We start from the raw sequence: 27,325 nt of genomic DNA, 5'->3' as shown, positions 1-27,325 counted from the left end.
AGCACTTTGGGAGGCTGAGGCGGGCGAATCACGAGGTCAGGAGATCGAGACCATATTGGCTAACACGGTGAAACCCCATCTCTACTAAAAATATAAAATTAGCCGGGCGTGGTGGCCTGTAGTCCCAGCTACTCGGGAGGCTGAGGCAGGAGAATGGCATGAACCCAGGAGGCAGAGCTTGCACTGAGCCAAGATTGTGCCACTGCACTCCAGCCTGGACGACAGAGCGAGACTCCGTCTCAAAAAAAAAAAAGACAACAGAGCTATGGGGTCCTAGGTGAGGGAGAGCCCACGGCAGCCTTGGGGAGCCTGCGAAGGCTTCCTGGAGGAGGAGGGTCTTATAAGGAAAGTTCTGATCAGAGGAGGGAAGCAGGTAGAAGATGGAAGGGGACTACTGTGAGCAGAGGCCCCACGAGCCCAGATAGGGAAGCAGGGCTGTGCTGGAAGGAAGGGCAGGTGTGGGACATGGTACAAATGAGTGTGGGTAGAGGCCATGGGAGGCAGGGAGCCCACCTTACAGGCTTCGTGACCCGAAGCCCAGCCTTGTATGGAGCAGGACCCCAGGGGGGCCCTATAGGCAGAGGCAGCACGGTTGCTGTGCCGCAGACATACTCATCCATTTGCCTGCCAAGCCCAGCTTCCTCTTCAGAAACCTGGCCCACAGCCCTTGGAAGGGCAATCTTTGAGCCCTAGGATGCATCCCCCAAACACAGCTGAGGGTGGACATCAGAAGGGGCACAAACTCACAGGTTATGCTGAGCCAACCCCTCAATTGCCTGTCCACCAACCAGCTACTGAGGCCAGTGCCAGGTGCTGCGGAAACAGCTGTGGACAAGGCAGAAAGACAAGCACAGGCTTCTTCTTCGAGGAGGTGGAAGAGGGGCAAGTCTCTCTCTTTTAAGTAAAAATACTCTTTTTTAAGAGTATTTATTTTATTTTATTTTTTTTGAGAGGGAGTCTCACTCTGTCACCCAGGCTGGAGCGCAGTGGCATGATCTTGGCTCAATGCAACCTCCGCCTCTCGGGTTCAAACGATTCTCCCGCCTCAGCCTCCCAAGTAGCTGGGACTACAGGCATGCGCCACCACAGCCGGCTAATTTTTGTATTTATAGTAGAGATATGGTTTCACCATGGTGGCCAGGCTGGTCTCAAACTCTCGACCTCAGGTGATCCACCCACCTCGGCCTCCCAAAGTGCTGGGATTATAGGCATGAGCCACTGCGCCTGGCCAGGAGTCTCTTCTTTAAATCACCTCCTTCTCTAACAAATCCCCTTCCTAGATGGGCAGCCTGGGGATGCTCAGAGTCACCCCCACACCATCTGTGGGTGGGAAACCCTCAGACTCTTGAAGGCTGAGCCCCCAGCAGGCTCCTAGGAGTTAAGTCCAGAGTAAGGTGAACGTGTGGAGGGCTCCGAGCGGGACTTGTGCAGCCTGAGCAGCCGGTCTCAAGGCCCTGACTCCCCCTGTGAGCTGTGGCATCCTGAGTACATACGTGAGCACATGCATGTGCAGAGCACAGGGCAGTAGGCAGGCCTGGGTTTGAATCCTGGCTCCACTACTCATCAGCTATTTGACTCGGGCAACTCACTTCCCCTCTCTGAGCCCGTTTCCTCATCTGGAAGATGGGATGATAACAGTCCCCATTTCTGAAGACTGTGGGGGGACCAAAAGAGATAGTGCATGCCAAGTCCCCAGCCCGGTGCTGGCCTGCAGGATGCTCGATAGATGCCAGCTACTGTGGCTGTTATCACTGATCTATGTCTGTATGCCTGTGGCCTTGTGTCTGCCTGTGAGCACTTGAGCACGTGTCTGAGTGTCCAGACCCTGGCGTCACTCACAGCCGTTTGAAACCATCTCCCAAGGGTAACCCCAAGAAGATGCTGGGCCAGGCTATGGCCAGACCCAGCATCTGAGGCACCTGGTTCCCAGCTGACCCTTGCTACTGCCGACCCTCCTCTCTGTGCTCCTGAAAAAGCTGGACCCCTGCTTCCTCACCCACCACAGCTGGGACCTAGGACAGGACAGGAGCTGGTTTGGGGTAGGCCTGGGCCAGGTACATGGTAGGGGGCGGGAACGTCTCACCTCGTACTCCTGGGAGAACTTGAGGCCATCGTTGGCTTTGAGGCGTTCAATGTTGTCCGCCAGGTCGGTGATGGGGATGGGTGGGTGGTCTCGCATACCTGGGGGAGGTAGGGCATACACAGGCAGCGTTAGTGTGAGGCTTGAGCAGGGTGGCAGAGAAAGCCCCAACGCATGTATGTGCACATGTGAACATGTGTGACCATGGAGCACTTGGAACTGGTGGCATGGAGACAGCAGCACATGCGGCGACAGGGATGGCGGAGGGTGGGAGAGGACAAAGGGCGGTGTTGTGCCATGAGCACGTGGAGCCTGTTTTGGTAGTGGGGTGCTGAGTGGGGGCACTAGGCCCTGCCTGGCAGCTCTCTCAAGATGGAGGAGAGGCTTCCTTCCTCCCAGGAGGGGTGGGACGCCCAGGTCAGTGGCAGCAGACGTGACGGGAGCTGGGATCCATTGCGCCTGCCTGTGGACAGCCCTCCTGCCCCTCAATGGTGGCAGTCGCCATGGGAGACTCACGGCCATCGTCATCCCGGGCACCACGTGTGTAGATGGAGTGGTCACGAAGTACAGACACAATGGAGAGAGAAGCAGAGATCAGGAGGGGGGTGTGAGACAGAGGAGAGGAGATGAGAGGTAGAGGCACACAGAAGGAAGGGTGTCAGGCCGGGACTGGAGGCCAGAGAGGCAGAACAGAGATGGGGCCAGCGGGAGAGAAAACAGGCCTGGAGGAAGCAAGGTGGGCAGAGGGGAGGGTGGGGAAGGAAAAAGGTCAGGAGACAGTGGGATTGGGGGAGAAGAAAGGGAAGGGGAGAGAAGAATTCAAGGAAGGACGGAGGCGATGGGGTAAACAAAAGGAGTGGAAACAGACACAGAAGCCAAAGTATCCCCCAAACACGGGAACTTTGAAAACTAACTTGAGGTATTCGGGCAACTGGGGACACTGGAACCTGCAGAGAAAAAAATAAACAAACAAAAAAAACAACGAGGCAAGAAAAGAGAGCCCGTTAACTTTTTCTGCTTACGGCACCGTCACACGCAGTGGAGGTGCCGAGCGGGCTTGCAAGGGACTGGCGGAGAAGAGGATGGGGCGGTGAGGGGCTGGGGCTGCGGACAAGTTCCGTCGAGGCTCCTTCTGTCTCCCAGTTAATACAGGTGGGGTGTCCCAACCCAAAGGCGAGCACTTCTAAATTCTGGCGGCCTCGGCAGCCTCGGGGGACTCTATAACTAAGTCAGTCCAAATATGACTAAATATGATTAAATAAGTCCAAGCCAGCCCTGCCCTTTTTGGTACCAAAATTTGGCCTTGGCAATTTTCAGATGATTTCCATGTTGGAAAAAAGAGCCCTCCTTCTCAGACCCCACACTCTCTCCTCTCCCACTGTGCCCTGCTCATTGCCTCCTTCCCAGGATCTTTGAAAGGGGTTTCTCCACTTTCTCAGCCCCCACTTGCCACGCTGCTCACTGAAACACTTCTGCCCACAGGACGTGGCCACCACCCTCTCTTCAAAGCCCCATCTGCCAAAGCCAACGGTCCTCCCACTGGGTGAGGGTCCCCTGTCCTACCTCATTAAGTCGTCTCGTCCCTTGCACAACTCCCCCGACCCTGGCATCAGGGACACTGCACTCCTGCTCTCTGGCTGTGGCTGCTCCTTCTCAATCTCCCTAGCTGCTCTCCATCCATCTTTCCTTAACACTGCACCACCTTCCCTGCCCTGGGCTCCTTTTTGGTCCCGGTCTCCTTCCAGCCCTCACCCTGGGAGAGCCCATCTATTCTTAGGCTTTGACTACTACATGCTCCTTGGCCCCTCCCACAGGGCTTCAGCCCTGATGTCAGCTCAGAAGTCCTCAGACCCACAGACCCACCGGCCCCAGGACACCCCTACCCCCTGCTCATTCAGCCAGCAACTGCAGAGCCACCCTTACCTCTCCCCACGTGGACTTAAGCCCAGACTCCGCTGTCCTCACCTTCTTCACGTTTCCCAAGTCTGTCCCCTCTGTTCCCACTGCCACCTTTCACTTGGTTGGTGGCCTTTTAAATGGTCTTCCTGCCTCAATTTCTTCTCTCTAATCCAGTCTCCTCAAGGAGCCAGAGTGACATTTCTAAAGCATGGCTCTGACCATCTGGCTCCCCTGCTGAAAACCTTTAATACCTCCCTGGCATCCTCAAGAAAAAGTCTAAGCCCCTTAGCCTGACATTCAAGGTCCTTTTGACTGGACCTCTGCCTAGCCCTCCAGTCTTCTCTTGGCTCAGTATTTCCCCAGCCCCTAACTCTCATGCTGCAGAAACCCTCAGGTGCTCATAACTTGATGCACATGCAGTCTGCCCAAGCTTCTGCACATGCTTCCACTGAGGAGCTCTCTCCCACCCTTCTTTTCCAGACCAATAACCACATGGCTCAGCATCCCATCCCCAAAGAGGCTTCTCTGCACTCAGGTCCCAGCATCCTGGTGCTTGATTCTTCAGAGATCTAATCGTGCTGGGTTGCAATAGCCTGCTAGGTCTGCCTGGCACACTCTCCAGACATATGCTCATGAAACTCAGTCACCATGTTGTGAGGAAGCCCAGGCCACCTAAAGAGGCCTCGTGTTGGGTGTCCCAGGCTGACAGCCACAGCAAGGCTCAGAGCTGGCTCATCAACCACCAGTTACATGGATGAAAGAGGCTTTAGAGTCCAGGGGTTGGCAAACTTGGAATCCATAACAGGCCAGAGCGTAAATAGTTTAGGCTTTGTGGACATCTGGTATCTATTGCATCTATTTAATGGTGCCTTTATAGTGCAAAAGCAACCATAGGTAGGCAGCATATAAATAAATGGGTGTGGCTGTTACAGTAAAATTTTATTTACTTGTTTATTTTTGAGACGGGGTTTTGCTCTTGTCGCCCAGGCTGGAGTGCAATGGTGCGATCTTGGCTCACGCAACCTCTACCTCCTGGGTTCAAGTGATTCTCCTGCCTCAGCCTCCTGAGTAGCTGGGATGATAGGCACCACACACCTGGCTAATTTTTGTATTTTTAGTAGAGATGGGGTTTCACTAGCTGGTCTCGAACTCCTGACCTCAGGTGATCCACCTGGCTCAGCCTCCCAAAGTGCTGGGATCACAGGCATGAGCCACCGTGCCCGGCCAGTAAAAATTTATTTACAAAAACAGGTGGTGGGCTGTACTTGGCCATGGGCCATAGTCTGCCAACCCCTGCTTTAAATGACTGTAGCTCCCAGCCTTCAAGTCTTCCGGCTGAGGGCCCAGACTTTGTGGAATAAAGACAAGCTGTTCCTGCTGTGCCCCTGTCTGAATTCCTGCCTCACAAAAACCGTGACAGATAATACACAATTATTGTTGTTTTAAGCCACTAAGTTTTGGGGTAATTTGATATGCAGTAATAACCAGCTCATACATACACAAACCCTGTGTGTATGCATTAGTTCACTCATTCCTTCATTTGTGTGTGTGTTCATTTCACAGGCATTCAACAAGAACCCATCGTGCGCTGAATACAAGGGATGGGGGATGACAAGACACAGTTCCTGGCACCACAGAGCTCAGAGACTGTCACTGAGGTAATCCCAGCTCACTGTGAGAGGCGTCAAAAGGATTCAGAAGGAGGGAGGTTCCTGGAGCCAAGAAGAGACACCTAACCCTGTGGGGGTGTGGGGAAGGGGAGAGGTCTCAGCTGCGTCTGCTGGGTGTTGGGAAGAGTAACATTTCAGGGAGAAGGAACAGCTGGACAGCCCCGCGAGAGCGGCTAGGAGAACGGGCAGGTACGTGGTATGGTAAACCTGGGGTCAGCCTCCAGGAAGCTCAGGTGCAGGCACTTCATCTCCCCACGAGTGTCTGGTCAGGCATCTCCCACTGCTAACACGCCCCTCTTTCACGTGGAGGGGCCAGAGCGCAGGCCAGACACTGGCCACCCTGCGGCAGAGATGTGGGCTCTGGGAGGTCCTTAGCCCATATTCAGAGGCCTTGACTGAAGACAAGGCAGTGGCTGAGTGGCTTTGCCACCTGAGAGGGTCCTGGCCTGGGGCACCTGTCCAGCTGCAGGATATGGGGGCTCCTCAGTCATTCCAACCAAAGTGGATGAGCACAGGGAGAAGGACAGAAAGTAAGAAAAGGAGCAGGAACAAGTGCATGTGGCCCAGGAACTTCAGTGACGACCCTGAGACCTGCAGAAGAGACCCACAGGCCTGCTACGTCTGGGCTGGGGGCACACAGGCCATGGGAGTGCCCTACCTGGGGTCTGGTAGTTGAGCCTCCGCATCTCCACAGGGTCAGAGGAGTGGGCCAGCAAGGAGTCCTTCAGTCCGATCGACTGCTCATCCTTAGAGGACGGGGAGTGGGTCCTTTTCCTAGAGAGACAGAAGGGAGGCTGGTGAGAACCTGAGGTCCAGGCTGAGACAGTGACACATGGCATGGCTGGCTGCCAAGGAGCCCCCATGTGCACGGCTCTGTCCTCCTACTGCCCCACCTCTTCCCAGGATCTCTGAGTGCGGAGGAGCCAGGGCCAGAACAGCCTTGACATGAGAGAACACAGGGCAGGGAAGGGGTAGGGAGAGCAGGAGTGTGGCGTGAGCAGAGGGGCAGTGCAGCAGGGAGGAAGGGGTTGCAGGGGCGGGCAGCTCCTTTGGATAGAAGGCAGGTCACTGTGGGACAGTGGCTGCTATCTCCAAGGCCACCCAGCTGAGTAGCAGGAACCACCAGGAATAAACATGCAAATGACACATAAAATACACAAACAGCACAGGAGACAGGGCCCCAGCTTTTTGGCCCTCAGAATATCAGGATAAATGCCCAGGGCAGCAGGGGAGGGACGGGAAAGGCGTCACCCCAGCTGGGCAGAGTCCTCTCTCACTGGCCTCAGTTTTCCCATCTACAAGGACAGGGTCAGAGACAGACCATAGGGTTCAGCTGCCAACAAATAGCCAGAGGCTACTTGTGGTCTGCAGACGCATGTGCTTGGGGAAAAAGAATTTCAGTGAGTGTGCTCAGGTGGGTACCAGGACACGCCTCTCTGCCGTTCCGCACAGTGACTGCTCTTTGCTCTGTGCGAGACTGTCCCTCGCAGCACTTAGGCAACTTCTCAGAGAACTGGGAGCCGGGTGACGGTTCTGGTGAGCTCTGTACGCTCAGGGAAAGCAATGCAGTCTGTATTATGCATGTGCCCCAGAGAAGGAGCATCTTCTGCAGAGTTGAACTGGCAAGAGTGAGACAGAACCTGCCTCCTCACACCAATGAGGACTCAGTCCTGAACCGGGGCGCCTGCTGAGCTGACTGGACAGTTTGCTGCTTAAAGCCATAGGCCAGGGGGCTTCTGGTCAAAGCGTCATCCCTCCCTGCTGGCCCAGGGATTAGAAGTAGAGGGGGAGGTGTGTGAAGAGAGAAGGAACAACTCCTACCTTTCTTGTTTACTAGGTCCCGAAAGACAAGCAAGGACAGAAGAAAGGAACGGTCACAGTTTCCACCAAGCACTCAGCCTTCTAATGACATGGGGACCCTGCAGACCCCTTATATGACACCCACGTGACATTCACAGGGAGGGGGTCTACTTCTCTGGACAGACCCAGAATGCAGGTGGAAGTGGGAAGGATGAGTGCGTCTGCGGGACACTCCTCAGGGACCCGCCCACAGGTCCATCCACCCTGGGAGGAAGGAGTGGACTCTTTAGGAAGGAGCAGTGGGTCCAGGGTAGGGGCACAGGATACAGGCACTCCTGCATGGTGCAGAGATGTGCTCAGACACACACACACTAGCATATCTTCATCTGCCAGGTGCTCACTGACATGCCTGTGGGCTCAGCCCAGTGCTGGGGGCTGAAGGCTTGGCACACGCAGGCCCAGCTGCGTTTGCAGTGGAGCATCACAGGGGACAGATGTGGGGCTGTGCAAGAAAGGGGTAGGGGCCAGGCAAGGCCTTGCAAGCACCAGGGCACGGACTTGAGTCCTGAACGATGAGATTGCTGTTGCCAGGTGGGCAGGGGGAGGGAGATCCGCAGAGGGCACACCCTGTGTGGGCCTGAACACTGAATGAGTTCAGTGTCGCACTGTCAGGAGTGTGGCAGGGGTCAGATTAGCCAGGTGTTTGGCTGTCAGGCTAAAGAGGCTGGGCTTTACGTGGGGAGCCATCAGAAGGTTTTAAACTAAGAGTGACAAAGTTAAATCTTTGGAAATCCCTTTCAGGCTGGAAGGTGCACGATAGGAAGGGAGAGTCCTAGGGCAGGTGGTTGCCACTGCCGATAGGGAACTGAGTGGGAAAGACACACTGAGGCTGAGGCCGCTGTGGATGGCACGGGCACAGCAGGCCATCAGTCATGTCTGTTAGTGAGTATCCATGGCCTGTGGGCCTCCAGCTCGACCTCTCTAGGCCTAAGCAGGAGAGTAGGGCTGGGGAATCATCCAGGAATGGTGGCAGAAGGAAAGGACTAGAGGTAGGAGCTCAGGAGATGGCAGTGTCTTAAAACTGAAGAGGAGACGGACACACTCTTATCCACAGAAACACAGACAGACAGACGTGCTAGGGATGCACATGAGACAACCCTCTGAGGCTTTAGTTCCTCACGCCCAGGCTGCCGCAGAGGCTCCCTCACCTGACAGATGCAGGCCTGCAGACACAGGTAGGCACACACACTGCTCCTGCCCTTCCTGCCTTCCTGCTGAGCCTGAGGCCCAGGGTCCAGGATGCAAGGCTGCACACCCTCCACAGGCACCACACCCAGAGAGGGCCTGAAAGGCGAGGGGCAGGTGGCCGTTCCCGGAGCTCTGAGGGCAGTGCTCACCTTTTGAACAAGAGGATGGCGATGACAATGAGGATGATGAGGATGACTGCCAGCACGGGACCCGTCACCCACAGCATCTCCGGCTCCTCCTGCTGCTGGGCTGGTGTCACCTGGACCACGATCTCATCCGAGTAGGGGCTGGAGGCATAGCGCTTCTGTGGCCCGGTGGAGAAAAGCAGGCTGTGAGCTCAGCGTGAGAACCCCCCACCCTCTGCCTATCAATCCTGGAGAAAGGGCTCTGGGTCTGGGTTACCCTGGGCCTGGTCTCCCAGACCCTACAAGGTGGACTTGGCAGGACTGGGTCCCCGGAGCCACATTAGGTCTGGCCTCTGGGTCCCAGGGCCGTGTCTTAGGATCCCCGGGACAGATCTTGGGTCTTTAGTGCTGCCCCAGGATCTCGAAGCCCCCAAACTGATAAAGACCTGGGGTCCTGTGGTGTTTGAGACTGGCGTCGTCTCAGGCCAGGCCCAGGGGATCAGGGTGCTGAGAGCCAAGCCGGCTCAGGCAGACCTGGTCCATGGGTTCCTTCAAGGAGGCAAGCACAAAGCACTGGTAGCTCAGATCCGGAGACAGGGGCCGGTTGTAGAAGCCCCGGTAGTTCTTCTTGTCCCCCAAGGTGAAGGTCTCGGGGAGCACATCCAGTTGAGCAGCCACATACGGCTTCAGACGCTCTGCCTGCCGCCGCCGCCGCCGCTGCTCCTCTCCACCTTGCTCGATGGCTTCTAGAAGCTGGCAGAGCAGAGCACGGGGGTCATGCGGGGCCTTGGAGCATGCCGGCCGGCCCTGGGGCTGTGGCCTGGGATGTCAGCTCCCTGGGTCGAGATCAAGGCTCACCTTCCGTGTAAGAGCCCACACCTGCCCAACCCACTGCCCCTACAGAGTAACAGACACCGCGAAGCCACTCCTCCCCACCAGCCCATGAGAAGCAGCCCTGTGAGTAAGCTGCCCCACCCTAACCAGGTTGTTGCCACACTGGCTATGAGAAAGGACTGAAGGATTTCAAACTTTCAGGGACTCCTGGCTATAAGGCTCACTAAGCCCTCCATGGCTTCTAGATCTGCGAGGCTCTGCAGTGTCTACAGGGCTTGGCATTCTCTAGACCTGCAAAGGCATCTCCACGACATCCCACCCCAGGGATTCTTCGTAAGCCCTCCGGGAGTTCTGTCAATACTCCCAGACGGTTTCCTCAGAGTCCCTCTCTCCAGCGAGGGGCGGGCTGCCAGCCAGAGCAGCCAGGAGAGAGATTTCAATTTGGGGAGTGAATCCGAGAGTCACTGGGACAGTGCTCAGCGCAGGAAGGCCACAGCCGACCACTGCAATGGGGCTGTCAGTGTCCCCCCCATCCCCTCCCCAGGTACCTCGTCCAGCTCCAGTTCCTCAGGTGTGCTCCACCTTGGCGTCAGCATGCTCCCGCCCACACGGTCAATGGGCACCACGACGATGTAGAACCACCTGGGTGGGCAGGGCAGGAATCAGGACTGTCACTGCCGGTTACCTCCAGCCCTGCCCCGCCTCCCCCGATACCTCGTGTGCACACCTGACAAGCGAGGGGTCCTGCACATGGGGCATGGAGAGGGCGAAGCGGCCGTCCTCTATGTAGGCAGAGGCGGGCAGCGGCTTGTGAGGCAGGAGGTCGGGGGCCGTGCGGATGGACACCAGGTGCTGCAGGCCCCCTGCGCTGCTGCCACGGTTCATCAGCACAAACGAGTACTCCGTGTTGGGCTGCAGGTCTGCGATCAGCTTCCGCATCGAGTGCCCGTCCACCTCCACACTCTGCCCGTTGTACAGAATCTGTGGGGGACGGGAGGGGCAATGCCTTTGGGTGAGGTTCCCTACCATGGGCTGCAAGGCACAGTGCACGGATACACAACCACAGTCCTGCTTCACAGCCGGATGCACATGGGTTAGGACTGGAAAGACAGCACCCAGCAGGCCTGTGTGTGTGCCAGGCTCAGCTGGCCGTGGCCCTTACTCACCTTAAAGGGCACAGCTGACTTATAGGAGTCGGGAACCTCCCAGCTGAGCAGCACAGACGTCTTCATTGCAGCCGCCACCCGGAAGTTCTTGGCAAACACTACAAAGGCATAAAGAGAGAGTCAGCTCTGCTGGGTATATGAGGTGGGATGAATGGGCTGGAAGGGTGGAAGGTGAATGGCCAGGATGAGACACTGGTTGGGGAACGGGGGGTTGAAGCATGGCTGCAGAGTACCAAGCGCCCCACTCCCAGCCAGCTTCAAATGGCACAGTTGAATTCCCAGCCCAAGCTCTTCCACAGTGAGCACCAAACAGGGCGGGGGATGCCACAGCAACCGGGGTCAGAATCTCCAGAAACGCGAGTGTAAAAGCTTGAGCCGATGGACACCAGGCCAGAGTGATCAGAGGGTCAGTGGGTTTCGGTCATGAGAAGCATGTGGCCACACAACAGAGCACGGTGGAGCATGTTCACTAGAGGTCGGTGGGTCATGGCCCCAAGAGATTAGTGTCACACACCAAAGATCAGGAGGTTGCACACCCAAGAATAGTGACACAGTCAAAAGAGATCAGTGAGTCAAGGTCACGAGAGATCAGAAGGTCATACAGCAGAGGTCAGTAGGTCAAGGACAGCAGAGGTCAGGCACCAAAAATGTGGTGCCCATTCACTAGAGGTTAGTGGTCACAGTCATGAGAGATTGGAGGTCACACACCAGAGGCTGGTGGATCAGTCGCCAGAAGTCAGTGGCTCAAGGAGAGCAGAGACCCCCAGATGCAGCCACGCTTGGGAAGGGCTGCCATGTCCACAGCACACACCTTGCTCCACCGGCATGGTCCGGGACTGGATGCTGGGGCTGAGTGGGCCAGAGCCTTTGCTGGTCCATGCGCGGACCTTGATGTCGTAAGTGGTGTCTGGCTTGAGGCCAGTAAGGGTAAAGCGGGTGTCTGTCGTGACGTTCTGCAGCTCCTCTTGGCTGTTGATGTCTCGGAACACCACAGTGTAGCTGGTGATGCGCCCGTTCCTCTCCGCCAGCACTGGCGGGTCCCAGGCCAGTTCTGTGGTAGACGTGGTCAGTCCTGTCACACGCAGGTTTTGGGGGAAGCCGCTGGGCAGGTCCTCGGGGGTCCTGATCTCCTTCTCGAACTCCTCACCCAGGCCAGCCCGGTTCTTGGCAGCAAGCCGGAAGATGTAGGTGGTCCCCTTGTGCAGGCCGGTGACTGTGAAGTGCTGGTCATCCTTGCCGAAATCTATGGTGTTGGGCCGCGCCTCGTCGGCCCGGCAGTACTGCAGCCGGTAGCCCAGCAGTTCGCCAGGCAGCTCCTTGGGTGGGTGCCACTGGAGCAGCGCAGTGTTCATGGCTGTGGTGCTGATCATCATGGTGGGCCGGCCTGGGACTGAAGGACCACGGGCTGGGCTCTGGTGCTGCCCTCCTGCTGCCCCACCCTCAGGTCTGTCCTGACCCCTCACTCACCTGCACCTGTTGTAGTAACAATTTTGGGCTTGCTGCGGGCACCATCCCCCTTGGTGGTATAAGCAGCAACAGTAACGGAGTAGGTGGTCTCCGGGGTCAGGCCGCTGATAGTGGTTTCCTGAGGGAGGAGGAGGGGTCCGTTCCCATCACAAGAATGCAGGGAGAGGCCAGACCTTGTCAGGGACCTCAGGACCCTAGCCTGAGGGGAGCCCCAGGGCACACAAGGCCAGGGGTTGTGGAAGGCGGGGCTGTACAATGGTGGCCTCTGCTGGAGAGGAAGTAGGCAGGTAAGATGCAGGCCTGGGAGGACCCCGCCCATCCCAGGAGCTGCACGCCTGGGGCAGACAGCTCATTATTCCTTTCAGACAAGAACAAAGGGCCAGACTGTTTCCCTCACTCCATTGTGCTGTGAACGGAGGCTGAGGCTATAACCAGGGCACAGCCTCGCACGCACCCAGCACCTTGCGTGGCTCTTGGCACCCACACGCACACAGCCTACAGCTCCTGCATAAGCAGGCGTAAGGCCACCTGTGGACACCATTGCATGCATGCACACACAGAGCAAGGTGGCGGGGCGGGCTAAGGTGCCATCCTATAGGACCTGGGCCTGGTCAGGACTCTGCTGCCCCCATATAGGCCACTAACTCTGTGAATGTCTATACCCTGCAATACCTCTTGAGAAAGGTGGGGGAGGGGCCAGGAGAGTAAGAAAACCTCCACACCTGGGGAACTGGCTTCCCCATCTGTTCCCAGTGATGCCTGAGACAGCAGCCAGGGCAATGTCCTCCCCCCTTGGCAGACCCTGCCCATATAACCATCTGCAGCAAAGGCATCACCTCTGGACATGCGGAGAAACACCATGGGGGGTCAAGCCACAGCACATAGAGAGAAGAGTGGGAAGCAGGGCAGGGACCACCGTGCAGAGGGAACAGAGCTGTCACCAACCCTGGTATCCCTCCAGCTCTGGCCTTGAGTGGGGCCCCTGCAGCTGCCACCACCCCCTCACGGGTCCCTCCTGCCACAGCTGGAGGGTCTCCCAGGGCTGGGGCTCCAGAATGCACCAATGCCAGAATCCGACTCTCCAGACCGCCCTCCCAGCCTCGGCCCTAAAGCAGGTGATTTTTCACTCCAGGGATCAATAAGGCCTAACGATCAGGATCGGATTTAACTCCATCCCTGTCTGGCCGGGGCAGGGGCCGGGCCCTGGTCGATCATGAACACTGGCCTCAAATTGCTGCTCGACAGGCAAGAAGTAAGGATTAGAGGAAATGCCAATCGCTGCTCAGCTCAGTGCTCGTGTCTAAACGCCAATTTTCTCCGGATGTGACTGGAGTCCTGTGGATCTTGGCAGCGCAGGCTGGCAGGAAACGAGGGAGAGGAGGAGTGTCCCACGAGCCCAGCTTGACCCATGTCTTGTCCGCGTTCGCACACCTGTTACTTACATAGTCCTCGGACTCCTCTGGCCGCCACTGACCGCGGGAGAGGGAAAGAAAGGGAGACAGGATGGTGAAGGACTCTGACCTGGAGGGGGCCAGGCCTGGAAGGACCTGGCCCAGGGAGGACAGAGGGAGGGCTTTTGGGCCTCGAAGTACCCATGGGGGTAGCACCCCAGGACAACTCTCGGTTCAAAGATTTGAATCCCTGCCTCACTGAGCACCAACTGTGTGTGTCAGGGCTGAGGAGGGTACGGAGACTGGGAGGGCAGGCAGCCTGCAGGGAGAGGACCCGCTGACAGAGGGCCCTAAGAACACAAAGCAGCTACAGATGCTCTGAAAATTTTAGGCTTGCTGGGAGGGAGAGGCTGCCAGACGAGGAGGGTGGGTTCAACAGCTCAGGCCGACGGGAAAGAAGACACTGAGGGATGAATGGGGTGCTCGTATGCCCTGGTTTGCCTCGGACAGTCCTGGCCTGTGCTTGTTGCCATGGAATGACTATTCAGTGTCTCCTTCCACCCACCAAAGCATCCCAGATGTGATGATACATTATACAATCATCCCAGGCATGAGAAGCGTCCCAAAACAGTAAGAGTTGGGGGTGAACAGGGCACATGGCCAGGGTGGGCCCATGGGCAAGCTAGTCAGCAAGACTATGAAGGCTGTGAGTGCCAAGCTCAGAGCCTGGGCTGTAGCCCACAGGCACGGGAAACCACCTATACCCCTGTTCCTTCCTCGGGGTGTCTGAGAATTAAGGTAGGAGGGAATGTTTCGGGGCTGGCAGTGTTGCGGGCCTTTGGTGCATGTAGATATTCTAGATGGACAGGTGGAGGGACTGTGAGGTCTCCATTCTCAGGCCCCATGAAACATCACAGGGAGATGGTCCAGGATGTCTCCAAGCCAGAGGTACCTGGGGTCCTCCAGCCCAAGCACCCCCACAGTGCTGGTCTGGCCTCTGTCCACTCGCCTCCATGCTGGGTGGCCTAAGTTCCTCCTGTCCTGGGACACTCTGTTGGAAAGTCCTTGCAAGAAGCATGGAACAGAATAGGAGAGGAGACTCTGGACAGGTCCTTAATGCATGGCCACTTTATAGGGTGTGGCTGGGCCCACCTCCGTTCCAGTCTCCTTGCCTGGGGGGAGACCTGGGCTGTCCCAACCAAGCCTTGGCGTGGAGGTTCTCACATGACATGGACCCTGTCCTGCGCTAGAGGCAGAGCAAGAAAGAAGGGAAGGACAGAGGATGAAACCAGATGGAGATGAAGGGAAGGGGTCAGAGGAATGGCAGGGGGAGGAGGGAAGGAGGGAGGAGAGAGAAGAGAATGAGCAAGACAAAAACAGAGACTCCAAGAAGGAGAGAGAAATGAAGGCCATAAGAGGGGAAAAAGGGAGGCAGGGAGATGGAATCAGACATAAAAGGAGACAGGTCTGGCTCCACACTTCTGGGGTGGGGGGTGGGAACACGCACCACATAGTTCTTTCAGGCCTGATGGGGGCCCTGAGCTGAGCAGATGGTGCTGTTGCGTGAAGGACACAATGTGGTGCCCTTGACAGAAGCGCAGGGACAGCTGGGCCCTGTGGCCAGGCTCGGGACCAGGCCCCACTGCTCTCCCACTGGCGAGGAACAGAATGACCCAGTCCAGAGAGGGCTACGGAGCAGGCCTCCATCTTCTGTGTCCTCCGGGAGCCCAGACTCGAGTTACCCCCCATGATGGGATGTGTGAGACTAAATGGGCAGCGTCCCTGAGCCTCTGGCCCAGCTCCCTTCCGAACCTCTTGGGACCAGAAGGGGGCACTTGAAGTGGCTTCTCTGGAACCCCACTGGCCGCAGCTGTGGCCACTGGCCCCCTCAGAGAGGAGGGGCTGGGGGAACCCATTCCTGGGATGTTTCTGGGTAGGTGTGTTCACTGAGGCTCCACGAGGAGCCCTCAACCTGCCCCAGGAATGCAGGTGGGTGCACATGCCCGCCTCCTCCACCCCAGATGCCTTAGCACTGGGCAGGCTGACAGGGGGAAGAGAGCACCCTCTGGGCAGAAAGAATTTTGCTTCATATGGCTGAACCCAGCCGGAGGGGTGAGGCTCCTGTCTGTGTGGGTGACCCCACCCCTCTGCACAGTGTGTACAGCAGTGAGTGGTACATGCACCCCTGCTCTCCACCCAGGCAGGGGTGAGGCTCGATGGGGAGGCCCTGCTCCTGGATGGGGAGACCTTGAGAGCACCACACCAGGTGTTGTGACTCTCCAGCAGGGTCTTTCGGGACGGGGCTCATGACAGCAACTGCAGCCCTTTCCTAGGGGTCCACAGACATGGCTTCTTATCCAAGCGCAGCCACCTACTTGCTGAATTATTCCATACCACTCTCATAACCTCCCAGCATTCCAAGTTCTTCATCTGAATAGCAACCAGTGTTCAGAATACCCCAGGGACCTCACCCCAAGCTCAAGGGCAGGACCATCTTCCCAGGAAGACAGACGTGCACAGAGGGAGGTGTGAGGCTGGCCAGCAGGCCTAGCTCTTGAGGGTGAACATCAGGGCTGAACTGTTCCCTGCAGGGCCAGGAGCAGGGCAACACTCTACTTGGTTACTCACAGAGCTCTGCAACAGCCACGGACCCATGGCTGTCAGTGGGGGAAGACAGCCCTGGAGCACTCTCTCTACCCTTTCTGTGGGAGGAGTGGATGCCAGCCCAGCACTGTCCGGGGGAAGGCACATCTCAAAACCCCGACCTGGTGAGGCACGGTGGCTCACACCTGTAATCTCAGCACTCTGGGAGACTGAGGCAGGTGGATCACCTGAGGTCAGGAGTTCGAGACCAGCCTGGCCAACATGGTGAAACCCTGTCTCTACTAAAAATACAAAAATTAGCTAGGCGCGGTAGCAGACGCCTGTAATCCCAGCTACTCGGGAGCCTGAGGAAGGAGAATTGCTTGAACCCAGGAGGCACTCCAGCCTAGGCGACAAGAGTGAAGCTCCATCTCAAAACAAACAAACAAAAAACCCACACCCGAAAAACCCCAGCCTAACCCCTGATGCTGCAAAGCATCTTGGGTCTCACAACCAAGGAAAAGCAGTCACAGCACTGCTGAGGGCAGGCAGGGGAAGAGGGACATATCTGGGCCCCAAAAGGGAGCTTGTGCATGCTGGTCTGTGCTCACCCTGCCACCCCACCACCACCCAATGCTGCACCTGGGCCTCGGCTAGCATGACGTCTTGGATGATGGGGAGTCCACGGGGCTCGCCGTTCTCCAGCCGCACATAGGTGACCTGGTAGCCGCGGATCTGGCCATGCTGCTTGCTGGGGACAGGCAGCTTCCAGTAGACATGCACAGCAGTGGAGTTCAGCGGCTCTACCTCCACCTTCCGCGGAGGCCCGCTGGGCACTGGGGGTCAGGTAGAGAAAGAAGTCAGGCCTGGAGGTATCGACCCTGGCTCAGGCGGGCACAGCAAACTCGAGGGTCCTGCCTCAGTACCCCACTCCCCCAGGAAAGGCCCTGATATAGTTTCCTTAGATCATCTGTCCCTGGTGAGGCACACGGAAGGCTCCCTCTGCCCACTACGGGTAAGAGCCCAGGACTGGCCCTGCCCACCCCTCTGGCTCAGGCCTCTCACTTGGTGGGGAGGGTCCACACGGGGGAAGAGGTGGAGGTGGGGCACCCGGTCTTTGACCACCCGCAGTCAGCACAACCTGTCCTGACTCCTCCTAGGCCCCAAATCATGCCAATGTCCAGCCAACGTGGAGTCCTGCTGATTCCACTTTGAGTATCTTTTACGCCAATCTTCCCAATCTTGACCTTTCAAATCTTAGACAGGGCTGCTTCTCCCATCTTAGCCTGTGAAGGCTTCAGCTGCTTTGGAGACAGCCCCAAAGGCTGGGATTTGGGCCTCAGTTATCCCATAAGTGACATCCCTCCACTTTAGGCCATTACGCCTGAACCAGAAAGATGAGTCGACCTGGGCCTGTGTTCGGGAAAGGAAGGCCCTGGGGAGCTTGGTGGGTGGTGTCTGAGGCAGAACGCCTCCCCTCCCGTCCCAGTGGCACTGCCTACCGTCCTCATCGGTGCGCACCAGCACCGGGCTGCTCTCAGGGCCGGGGCCCACGTCTGTGTGTGCCCGCACCCACACCCGGTACTCCGTCCACTTCTCCAGGCCCACCAGGTCCCAGCTGGAGTGCTCGCGGCTGATGCCATCCACCACATGCCGCCCGCGGTCCTCGCCGTCCACCGCCTCGTAGGCCACGGAGTACTGGGTGATAACGCCGTTGCGGCTGTCGGCAGGCGGCGGGACCCAACTTACCCGGACCGTGGTGGAGCCCATGCTCACACACATCACCTTCTGGGGAGGGGCGGAGGGGGCTGGGGAAGACAAATGGGGGGGAAGCAAGCAGATGGAGGGTGGGGATCACAGGCACAATGACTGAGTCACAGTGGACTGGAGACTCACCCGGGCGGGCTACCCCTCAGGTGCTGAAATGGCCATCCCAGGGTCCCTCCAGGCAGGCTGCTGCCACTCTCACCAAGGACGCCTGCCTCCCTCTGACCTGCCTCCCTCTCTCTCACACATGCACGGTGATACACAGTATCACACACACTGACTCTCACACAGCCTCATACACACACAGTCTGTCTCTCACACACACAGTGTCTCTCACAGCCTCAGTGCCTCACACACATCTCTCAGTCACACGCTGTGTCACACACACAGGGTGTCTCATACATATACTGTCTTGGTGTCTCACAGTGTCTCTCACACAGTCTCCACATAAATATAGTGTCATATACAGTGTCACACATATACAGTGTCACACATATACAGTGTCATATAGTGTTTCACACAGTCTCACACATACACAGTGTCATATACACAGTGTCTCATACACACAGTCTCACACATACACACAGTGTCACACACACAGTGTCTCCCACGTGTCTCTCACACACAGTCTCTCATGGTGTCTCACACACACGGTGTCACATGCATAGGTTGTCTCACACATACACTGTCTTGGTGTCTCACAGCGTCTCGCACACACACAATGTCCTGGCCTATCAGTGTCTCTCACACGGACTCACGTACACACAGAGTATCACATACCCATAGTGTCTCGGTGTCTCACACACGGGATTTGACACAGTCTCTCTCACACACACAATGTCTTCGAGTTCTGACGCAGCATCTCTCACACGAGGTCTCTCCCACACATATGCCGTCTCACACAAAACATACACGGTATCAGATACACACAAGCACGTGGCCATCCCACTGCCACCCGCACGCACAGTCACATATGGAGAACTGCTTCCCGTCTGCTGTGCCCACAGTTCTGCTCTTCTGAGGAAGAGTGGCCCCAGTGGCCCTTCTGGCATAAGGCAGCCTTCACCTGTGCCTGCCTGGAAACAGTCTCTTTGCCAGTACCACAGGTAATCACCAACAGGAGGCCGGACATGAAGGCCAACAGCCCCTGGGGTGGAGAAAAAGTACCCACCAACAGAGGTGCCCTCACTCAACAGCTTCCTTGGGAATTAGGAGGCAGACACGTGTCTCCTCGTGTCCAGTGGTGCGTCCAGACTCCACGCCCACCGAGGACTCTGCTGCAATGCACAGGTTTCCTTTTTAAGTTCTGTCACCACCCCCGGCCATGGGGACTTCAGCGGCCCCTTGATCCACTGGCCCCAGAGCCCCTCATCTCCAGGACTTCCTCCTCCCCTGCACAGCTGTGGTCATGCCCCGGAGGCTGCTAGTACTGGGGATGGCCCTCCCTCCAGAATCACGGGCTCTCGCATCCCCTTGCAGACCTCACTCCCTTGTTCTTGCTCAGTCACTCCAGGCCCCGGGCACTGCGACTGCTCGCCAGCTCCTCGGGATGCCTGTCCATCAACCTTGTCCTTCCCACCCTCCATGTTCAGCTTCCACAGGCCACCACCTACCACACTCTCACCAATATCACAAAGTCCCTCGCCTCCTGATCTTTCCATGCTCCTTCCTGGCCTCTGCCAAGCCCTAGATGAATCCAACTCTCCCCCACCTTCTCTACAGCGGCACTGAGGCAGGTTGGCGTCCTATGCACATGTCCCCAGAGGCCTCATCCTCCAGGACTCTCCATGCTGCCTGTTTCTGGCCCCTGCCTGGCTCGCTCTGCCACCTCACATGAAACAGTCCCTCTCCTCCCTGCTCCCCAGACCTCCAGCTCCCTTTGCCTGCCTCCTCTTGGCGCATGACCACGTCTCCCACACTGCAGAGAAGACCGGGCTTTCACAGCAGCTCCCTCCATCTCTTGCTACAACCCCCCACCCTACCTGCATCTGCAGCAATTCTCTCCTTTCCACCCATGAGAATGGAGAGTTGAGCCACCCTGTCCAAGGCTAAGCTCTCTCACCACCCACACTGTTCCCCTTCTCTCCACCTCCCGAGGCTCCACCAGTTACCCTCTTTTCCATGGTTTCTTTTTTTCCTATTGACTGTTTCCAATAGCATTTAAATATGCTTGAAATTTTCCCATCTTAAAAGAAAAATCCCAGGCCAGGCGCGGTAGCTCACGCCTGTAATCCCAGCACTTTGGGAGGCCGAGGCAGGTGGATCACGAGGTCAGGAGATCCAGACCACCCTGGCTAACACGGTGAAACCCTGTCTCTACTAAAATTACACACGCACACACACAAAATTAGCTGGGTGTGGTGGTGGGCGCGCCTATAAATCCAGTTACTCGGGAGGCTGAGGCAGGAGAATCACCTGAACCCGCGAGGTGGACGGAGGTTGCAATGAGCCGAGATCGTGCCATTGCATTCCAGCCTGGGAGACAGAGCGACACTTTGTCTCAAAAAAACAAAAACAAAACAAAACAAAATAAAAATCCCACCCTCAGCTCCACAGCCCTCTCTAGCCATAGTGGTCCTCTTGTTCAGAGCTACACTTTCTGGCAACGTCTGGGCTTGCTGCCGCCACATCCTCAGCACCCACACAGGCCTCATGAAACATCCACCAGCTTTGGTCCTACCATGCACCAACCTTCATCTCCAGGGCCACTCCTCCATGGTGCTCGGTCCAACCAGTACTCCTGACCGCTCAGCAGCATCTCATCTACTTCTTGAAACTTTCTCTCCTTCCAACCTCCAAGTCGCTCCCCTCCCCTGATTTCCTCTCATCTGCAGTCTTTCTTCTCAGGGTCCTTCAGCTCCAGCCCAGCCCTGGATTCCCACAGCCTGCCGAGCACTGCCATGTGGATGGCACATGGCATCTTGAACTTGGGTGTCTGAGACCAGCTGCAGTTTTCACACCTGCCTCTGCCCCATTTCCCATCCTACGCCAGCACCACTGTCCTCCCAGGTTAACACACCAGAAACAAGATTCACCTCCACTTCCCTCCCCCTGGGCCCCTATTCATAACCCATTACCAAGTCTGACCAGTCAGCACCCCTGACAGTTCTCAGATCCACCACCATCACCTCACCTGGGCCACCATCTTCATCTTTTCCCTGGACTGCTACAAAGCCTCCTAACCAGTCTGTGCTTCCGCACAGGTTGCCCTGTCCATTCTCACAGAGCAGCCAGAGTCAGCCCTCCTGCCTACCCTGTGTCCCCAAAGCCCTGACTGCCACAGCTCCGGCAGCTACTGCAGCCACACTGGCCTGCTGCTTACCCTGTGACCATAACCACGTGCCTTGCAGCTGGAGGGCCTTCAGGCCCGCAGACTCTCCCCGAGGCCTGTGTGCTCCCTGCTCCTGTTCATTTACCAGTTGGCTCCCACCCTTCCTTCAGGCCTTGGGGAAGTGTCACCTCCCCAAGGCAACCCTCTTTGACCCCTCGGATCAAAGGAGGTCTCATCATCTCTCCACCCTGTCTCCTCCATCCTACCTTTTTTTTTTTGAGATGGAGTTTCACTCTTGCTGCCCAGGTTGGAGTACAATGGCGCAATCTCGGCTCACTGCAACTTCCGCCTCCCAGGTTTCAAGCAATTCTCCTACCTCAGCCTCCCGAGTAGCTGGGATTACAGGCATGTAGCACCATGCCCGGCTGGTTTTGTATTTTTTAGTAGAGATGGGGTTTCTATGTTGGTCGGGCTGGTCTTGAACTCCTGACCTCAGATGACCCGCCCGCCTTGGCCTCCCAAAGTGCCGGGATTACAGGCATGAGCCACCATGCCCGGCTCTTCCATCCTACTTTACACAAATGTCATTAAAAGCTCATTTGGAGGCCAGGCACAGTGGCTCACGCTTGTAATCCCAGCACTTTGGGGAGGCCAAAGTGGGTGGATCACCTGAGGTCAGGAGTTAGAGACCAGCCTGGCCAACATGGTGAAACTTTGTCTTTACTAAAAATACAAAAATTAGCCAGGCGTGATGGTGGTTGCCTGCAATCCCACATACTCGGGAGGCTGAGGCAGGAGAATCACTTGACCCCAGCAGGCAGAGGTTGCAGTGAGCTGAGATAGTGCCATTGTACTGCAGCCTGGGTGACAAGGGCAAAACTCCGTCTCGAAAAATAAATAAAATAAAAAAGCTCATCTGGGTAATTACAGGTGCAATGTCTGTCTGCCCTGCTGGAATGCGGGATCCCCACGGGCAGACGCCATGTGTCTGGTCATGCTGCCAGCCCTGTACCGTGCATGGGGCCTGGCCCCCAGCTAGAGCACAGCAGGTGCTTCTGGAATGAATCCATGAATACAAGGTCACACACAGCCTCTTGACATCAGTGGTACATGCACATGGTCCCACTTCATAAGGACCACTTCAGACACCGCCACGTTTATGGTCGTCACATGGCCACATCAGATGTGGTCACCATCTCAATCCCACAATGCTACCCAGCCAGTCACATCCATGACACCCTACCACACAGAGTCTCACACAGCAGCTGACTGTGGTTGTGTGACCACATACAGGACGCCCAGCAGCAACCACAGACTCACACACACACACAGTCTACTGTTTGGGGGGCTACCGAGGCCCACAAACACAGTCACAGGATCAGGCCACAGAGTCACCCACAAAGACAAGGGTCATGCCCAAGATCCACTGATGCACATACACAGGTGCTGCACAGCCAGCTGGTCAGGTATGGTCACACACTCACACTCACAGGCAGTACCACTCCCACAGCTGCGGCATCGGAGTCTCTCACACACAATACCAGAGTCATCACACAGACAGCCTTGCAGACAGTCCCCTGCATGGCCACGTGGTCACAATTCAAGGCACACATGGGCAGGCTGGGTCACATGGCCGCATTCTCAGACCTGTCCCCGAGTGCAGTCAGCTCAGGGTGATCACATGGCTCCCAAGTAACTTTCATCGGGAGTATGAGGAAGGGAACGTGGGTGATGGGGAGACGAGATGCGGGGCCATAGGGAGGAGAAACAGCCGCCAAAGCAGGTCTGGGACATGGCAGACCCACCGAGGATGGCCCATCAGCTAAGCTAGTGTGACCGGCACAGAGTGGGGACGGAGATGAGGCACAGACACAGAACTTACCTGGGCAGTATGTGGGGCATGGATGGGAAGAGGGGCAGGAGGCTGGACAGGGAGCAGGGAGGGCAGCAGCCGCCTGGACTGGACAGACTGGGAGGCACTTACCTGGCCCTCTCCCAAGGCCCAGACTCGGAGCCCAGGCCAGAGGTCAGTTTGGCCAGCGGACCTGACCACCCCACCCGCCTGGTCGAGAGGGAAGGATGTGTGCGCGTGTGTGTGTGTGTCCCAGCCCAGGTGTAACAGGCAGTGGACTTGGGAGACACTTACTGGACTGTGCTGTGCGGGCCTCAATGGTGGGGGTGAAGACGCCCACCCCCATATCTGAGCGTGCAGCCAGCTGGAAGCGGTAGAGTGTGTCAGGCTTCAGGTCCTCTAGTGTATAGGAGGAGGTTGGGTCGAAGGTCACCTTGTGCTGGGAAGAGCAGGGAGCACTCACTGACGGCTCTGAGCTCAAAGGTCACTCAGAGGTTGCTCCCCAACATGGGCTGCAATGTGACACCTCTGGACCCACCATGGCTCCATGACTGGCTCCACACCATAAGGCCACATGGACCACAAAAGGAACTCAGGGCTTAGCCCATGCCACAGGTACCTCACAGACCACATGGGCCACAGGAGCCACCTGGGACACATGGCTTCTGGGGAAACTTTAGGGCTCTGCCAGCCATGTGAGCCACAGAGCCTAGGAAACCCAAGGCAGACCCTGGGGACTTTGCCCCTAGCACAGGGTGACAATGACTCCAGATTCATACAGGCTGTGCGGGCCACATGACACGCATGCACCACCAAGCCTCCAGCAGAAACTTTAGAGGCTGTGCCCACATAAGCCACAGAATCCAGAAAACACCCTCCTGGGTTAAGCCCATCACAGACCCTCAGGGACCAGGAGACCCCCTCAGCACTTCTCTGCCCGCTGCACACCTGTTGGTCTTCGTCCTCTGCTGCCCAGTACACCAGTTCATACATGATGATCCGCTCCTGAGGGGGCAGCAGCCACGAGAGCTGGATCCTGGTGTCCGACTCCACCTCGGCCTGGAAGTCCGCGGGCTGGGCAGGCACTGCAACACCCCACACCAGGCAGGTCAGCCTCGTCTGCGTGAGGTCACGGGTGCCCAGGGAGGAGGGAGCCGAGGAAGTCAGGTCCTAACCTCACTCCCTTATCCTATATCCCAACTGACCACACATCTATGGAATACGGCACCTTGATCCTCCCAAGAGCCCCCAACCTCACAGCCGAGGGAGGGGGAGAGGTGCCGCCACAACCTCAGCCTCCCCTTCTCTGCCGTCGGCTGCCCGGCCGGCATGCCCCCACCTACCTCCCTGCTGCGTCTTGACCTGGATGGTGGGGCTGGGAGGGCCATCGCCCACAGCAGTGAAGGCAAGCACGCGCAGGCTGTAGGTGATGCCAGGCAGCAGGCTGCCCACGGTCGTGAGGAGCCCCGCGTCGGTGTTGTGCTTGTGCCAGGCGTTCGGGGGGCGGCGGGAGTCCGGAGTATAGTAGACACGGTATCCCCGCACCAGGCCGTTGGGCTCCTCGGGAGGCTCCCACTGCACCAGCATGGTGCTGGCACTCAGCATGCGTGCCTGCACGCGGCGCGGTGGGCTGGAGGGCGCCTGTTCTCCCGTGCGTGCCCGCACTGCCTCGCTGGGCGGCCCTCGCCCGATGCTGTTCACCGCCAGCACGCGGAAGGCATATTCCGAGAAAGGGCTGAGGCCGCCAATGCTGTAGCGGGTGGTGGCCACACCATCCACCTCCTGAAAGGGGCCCTCCGTGCCTGCTGCGCGGTACTGGATGCCATAGTAGGTTACAGGCTCCGAGTTCCCAGAGTCCCAGGTGAGGGTGACACTGGTGGCAGTTGTCTCTGTCACCACAAGATCAATCGGAGGCTTTGGAAGAGCTGGAGACAAAGTGGAAGGCTCAAAGCTGCCCGAGGTCAAGGTCCGTAGGAACTAACCCTAGACTTGGGGATTATCCAGGATACCTGGTGGGGCCACCTGAGTGTGGCTGATACCCACAGCCTACCTTGAAAAATGGCTGGAAAAGCTTATGGTGACCTCTGAAGGCACAAGTGGGGGACGGTGGCCGGGCCCGTCAGTGCCCCGCCAGGCCTTGGGTCATTTAGTATGTACACATATCAACTGTGGGATTCACTGGACCCTCCCATCAGCACACACGACTCATCTAACAAACAGACCTGGAGGTGACGTGACCCTTGCAGTCCCATGTAGATGAAAGGCACCCAGACTGGGTAGCAGCTATCTGCCTCTGCAGGTCACCTGAGCCCACCTGGTGGACAGTATGTGTAATAGGCAGGGGAAGGGGAGATATTTCCTTAGGGACTGGCCCGGAATTTTAGAAAGAGTGATGGGGCTGCTGGCCCTACAGACCTTGTGGCTTGGCTCAAATTGAAGTGGAAAGGTCCTGAGTCCACAATCATTCAACAAATAATTAACAAACACCCACTCAATGCCAGACATTGTGCTGGGGCTACAATGCCACACAGTCACATCCCTGCTCTCATGGAGTTTACACCTCAGTACAAGAGAGAATCAATAAACGAGTCGATCGTACTCATGATTCTGCCACGTGCAAGGACAGCAGGAATCAGGGTGCTGAGGGAAGGAAAGCATCACCAAGCTGAGGCCTGGAGGGGTACATGGAGCCAGTGACAGAAGGGGCCGGGCAAGGGGCACGGCAAACGGAAAGCAGCGTGTGTCTGGGCAGCTGGCGCGTGACAGGGTGGGAAGCCAGTGGCCCTGGGAGACCACAGTGAGGATCCTGATCTGTATCCTAAAACAACGGGAAGCCACTGGAAGGTGTTTCTCCCTTTCCTAAAAGGGAGTGACTTGATCCTGAATTACATTTTTTAAAGATCACTCAAGCTGCAAAACAGACAATGGATCAGAGGCTGCTGACAATTGAAGCAGGGAGACCAGGAAGGAATCTGTTTGTTTTTTTTTCATAGGGTCTCGCTCTGTCACTCAGGCTGGAGTGCAGTGGCGTGATCACGGCTCACTGCATCACGGTAGCCTCACCCTCCTGGGCTCAAGTGATCCTCCTGTCTCAACCTCCCAAGTAGCTGGGCCACAGGTGTGTGCCACCACGCCCCGTTTTTTTTTTTTTTTGTAGAGATGGGGGTCTCACTATGTTAACTGGGCTGATCTCAAACTCCTGAGCTCAAGCAATCCTTCCAACTTGGCCTCCCAAAGCACTAGGATTACAGGAATGAGCCACCGTGCCTGGCCAGAATCTGTTATATATATGTGACATATGTGTAATATATGTGTGCCTGTCCCCAGGTATCAGGGCAGAGAGAACACACTTCCCCCTACTATTTTACCACACCCTTCTTGCTGGAAGGCTATTAAACCTGAAGGCCTGGTACTATGTAGTGGTTAGGAGGGTGAGCTACGGATTCAGACCACACTGGGTTTAAGTCCCTGCTCTGTCATTTATTTTTGTATGACCCTAGGCAAGTGATACACCCTCTCTGTGCCTCGGTTCCCTCGTTTCAAAAATGGAAATAATAAGAGCACCTATCTCCCAGGGTAAAACAGAAAAAAACAAAATCAACTGTGCTTGCTAGCATGATGTCTGCCACCGAGAAACTCAATATGCCTTAACTATTATCATTAAGCCGGCTAATAACGGAAATCCCTCCCTCCCTCTAAGGGCTGGAGGACCCCAGGGCAGGGACACCCAGGAAAGGGTAAGAATCCCTCAGCCATGCCTGTGCCCATGGCAGCCAGCTCACATTCGCCCACAACCAGGACCTCCCGGATGACAGGGAGGGCACTGGTCACAGCACCTGCCACACTCACCTTTCACTGTGACCTGGGCTGTGGCCTCGATCATGCCCAGTGAGGAGATGGCCACACAGGTGTAGTTGGCGGAGCGCACGACATTGCTGAGCTCCAGGACGTTGCGGCCGACTGGCATCTCATCCTCCTTGGTGAGCTCCTCGGCCCCCATCATCCACTTCACGTAGGGCATGGGTGCACCCACTGCCACGCATGTCAGGTTCACGCTGCCGCCTGGCATCACCTCCTGGCTGCTGGGAGGGATGGAGAAACGAGGAGCCACGCGGCGCACTGCAGGAGGAGGGAGAGAGGCACTCACAGGCCGGGCAGGACACATGACTGCA

The 27,325-nt window shown here is 57.0% G+C and overlaps 1 protein-coding gene across 24 annotated transcripts in view; it reads right to left on the bottom strand.

Annotated features, from left to right (window-relative positions):
* The window catches only part of PTPRF (protein tyrosine phosphatase receptor type F), a 97,742-nt gene that overhangs the window by 7,730 nt on the left and 62,687 nt on the right, over positions 1-27,325 (bottom strand). For 5 of the 24 annotated variants that reach the window (XM_030823679.1, XM_030823678.1, XM_030823681.1 and 2 more), the window contains 18 exons: positions 27,003-27,272; positions 24,497-25,078; positions 24,102-24,238; positions 23,448-23,592; positions 17,766-18,071; positions 16,906-17,099; positions 13,732-13,758; positions 12,290-12,407; positions 11,634-12,212; positions 10,823-10,920; positions 10,384-10,637; positions 10,205-10,298; positions 9,357-9,575; positions 8,847-9,001; positions 7,471-7,482; positions 6,308-6,423; positions 2,995-3,027; positions 2,084-2,181 (listed from right to left, as the gene is read on the bottom strand). In XM_030823679.1, coding sequence (XP_030679539.1) covers positions 2,084-2,181; positions 2,995-3,027; positions 6,308-6,423; positions 7,471-7,482; positions 8,847-9,001; positions 9,357-9,575; positions 10,205-10,298; positions 10,384-10,637; positions 10,823-10,920; positions 11,634-12,212; positions 12,290-12,407; positions 13,732-13,758; positions 16,906-17,099; positions 17,766-18,071; positions 23,448-23,592; positions 24,102-24,238; positions 24,497-25,078; positions 27,003-27,272 — 3,437 coding nt within the window. The remainder of the gene's footprint in view (positions 1-2,083; positions 2,182-2,994; positions 3,028-6,307; positions 6,424-7,470; positions 7,483-8,846; positions 9,002-9,356; positions 9,576-10,204; positions 10,299-10,383; positions 10,638-10,822; positions 10,921-11,633; positions 12,213-12,289; positions 12,408-13,731; positions 13,759-16,905; positions 17,100-17,765; positions 18,072-23,447; positions 23,593-24,101; positions 24,239-24,496; positions 25,079-27,002; positions 27,273-27,325) is intronic. The other 19 variants (XM_030823698.1, XM_030823699.1, XM_030823697.1 and 16 more) reach the window with 14 other exon arrangements.

The sequence above is a fragment of the Nomascus leucogenys genome, chromosome 12 (genome assembly GCF_006542625.1).
Source record: "Nomascus leucogenys isolate Asia chromosome 12, Asia_NLE_v1, whole genome shotgun sequence".
In the NCBI taxonomy this organism is placed as follows: Eukaryota; Metazoa; Chordata; class Mammalia; order Primates; family Hylobatidae; genus Nomascus; species Nomascus leucogenys.
This window is presented reverse-complemented; position numbering and strand designations above follow the sequence as displayed.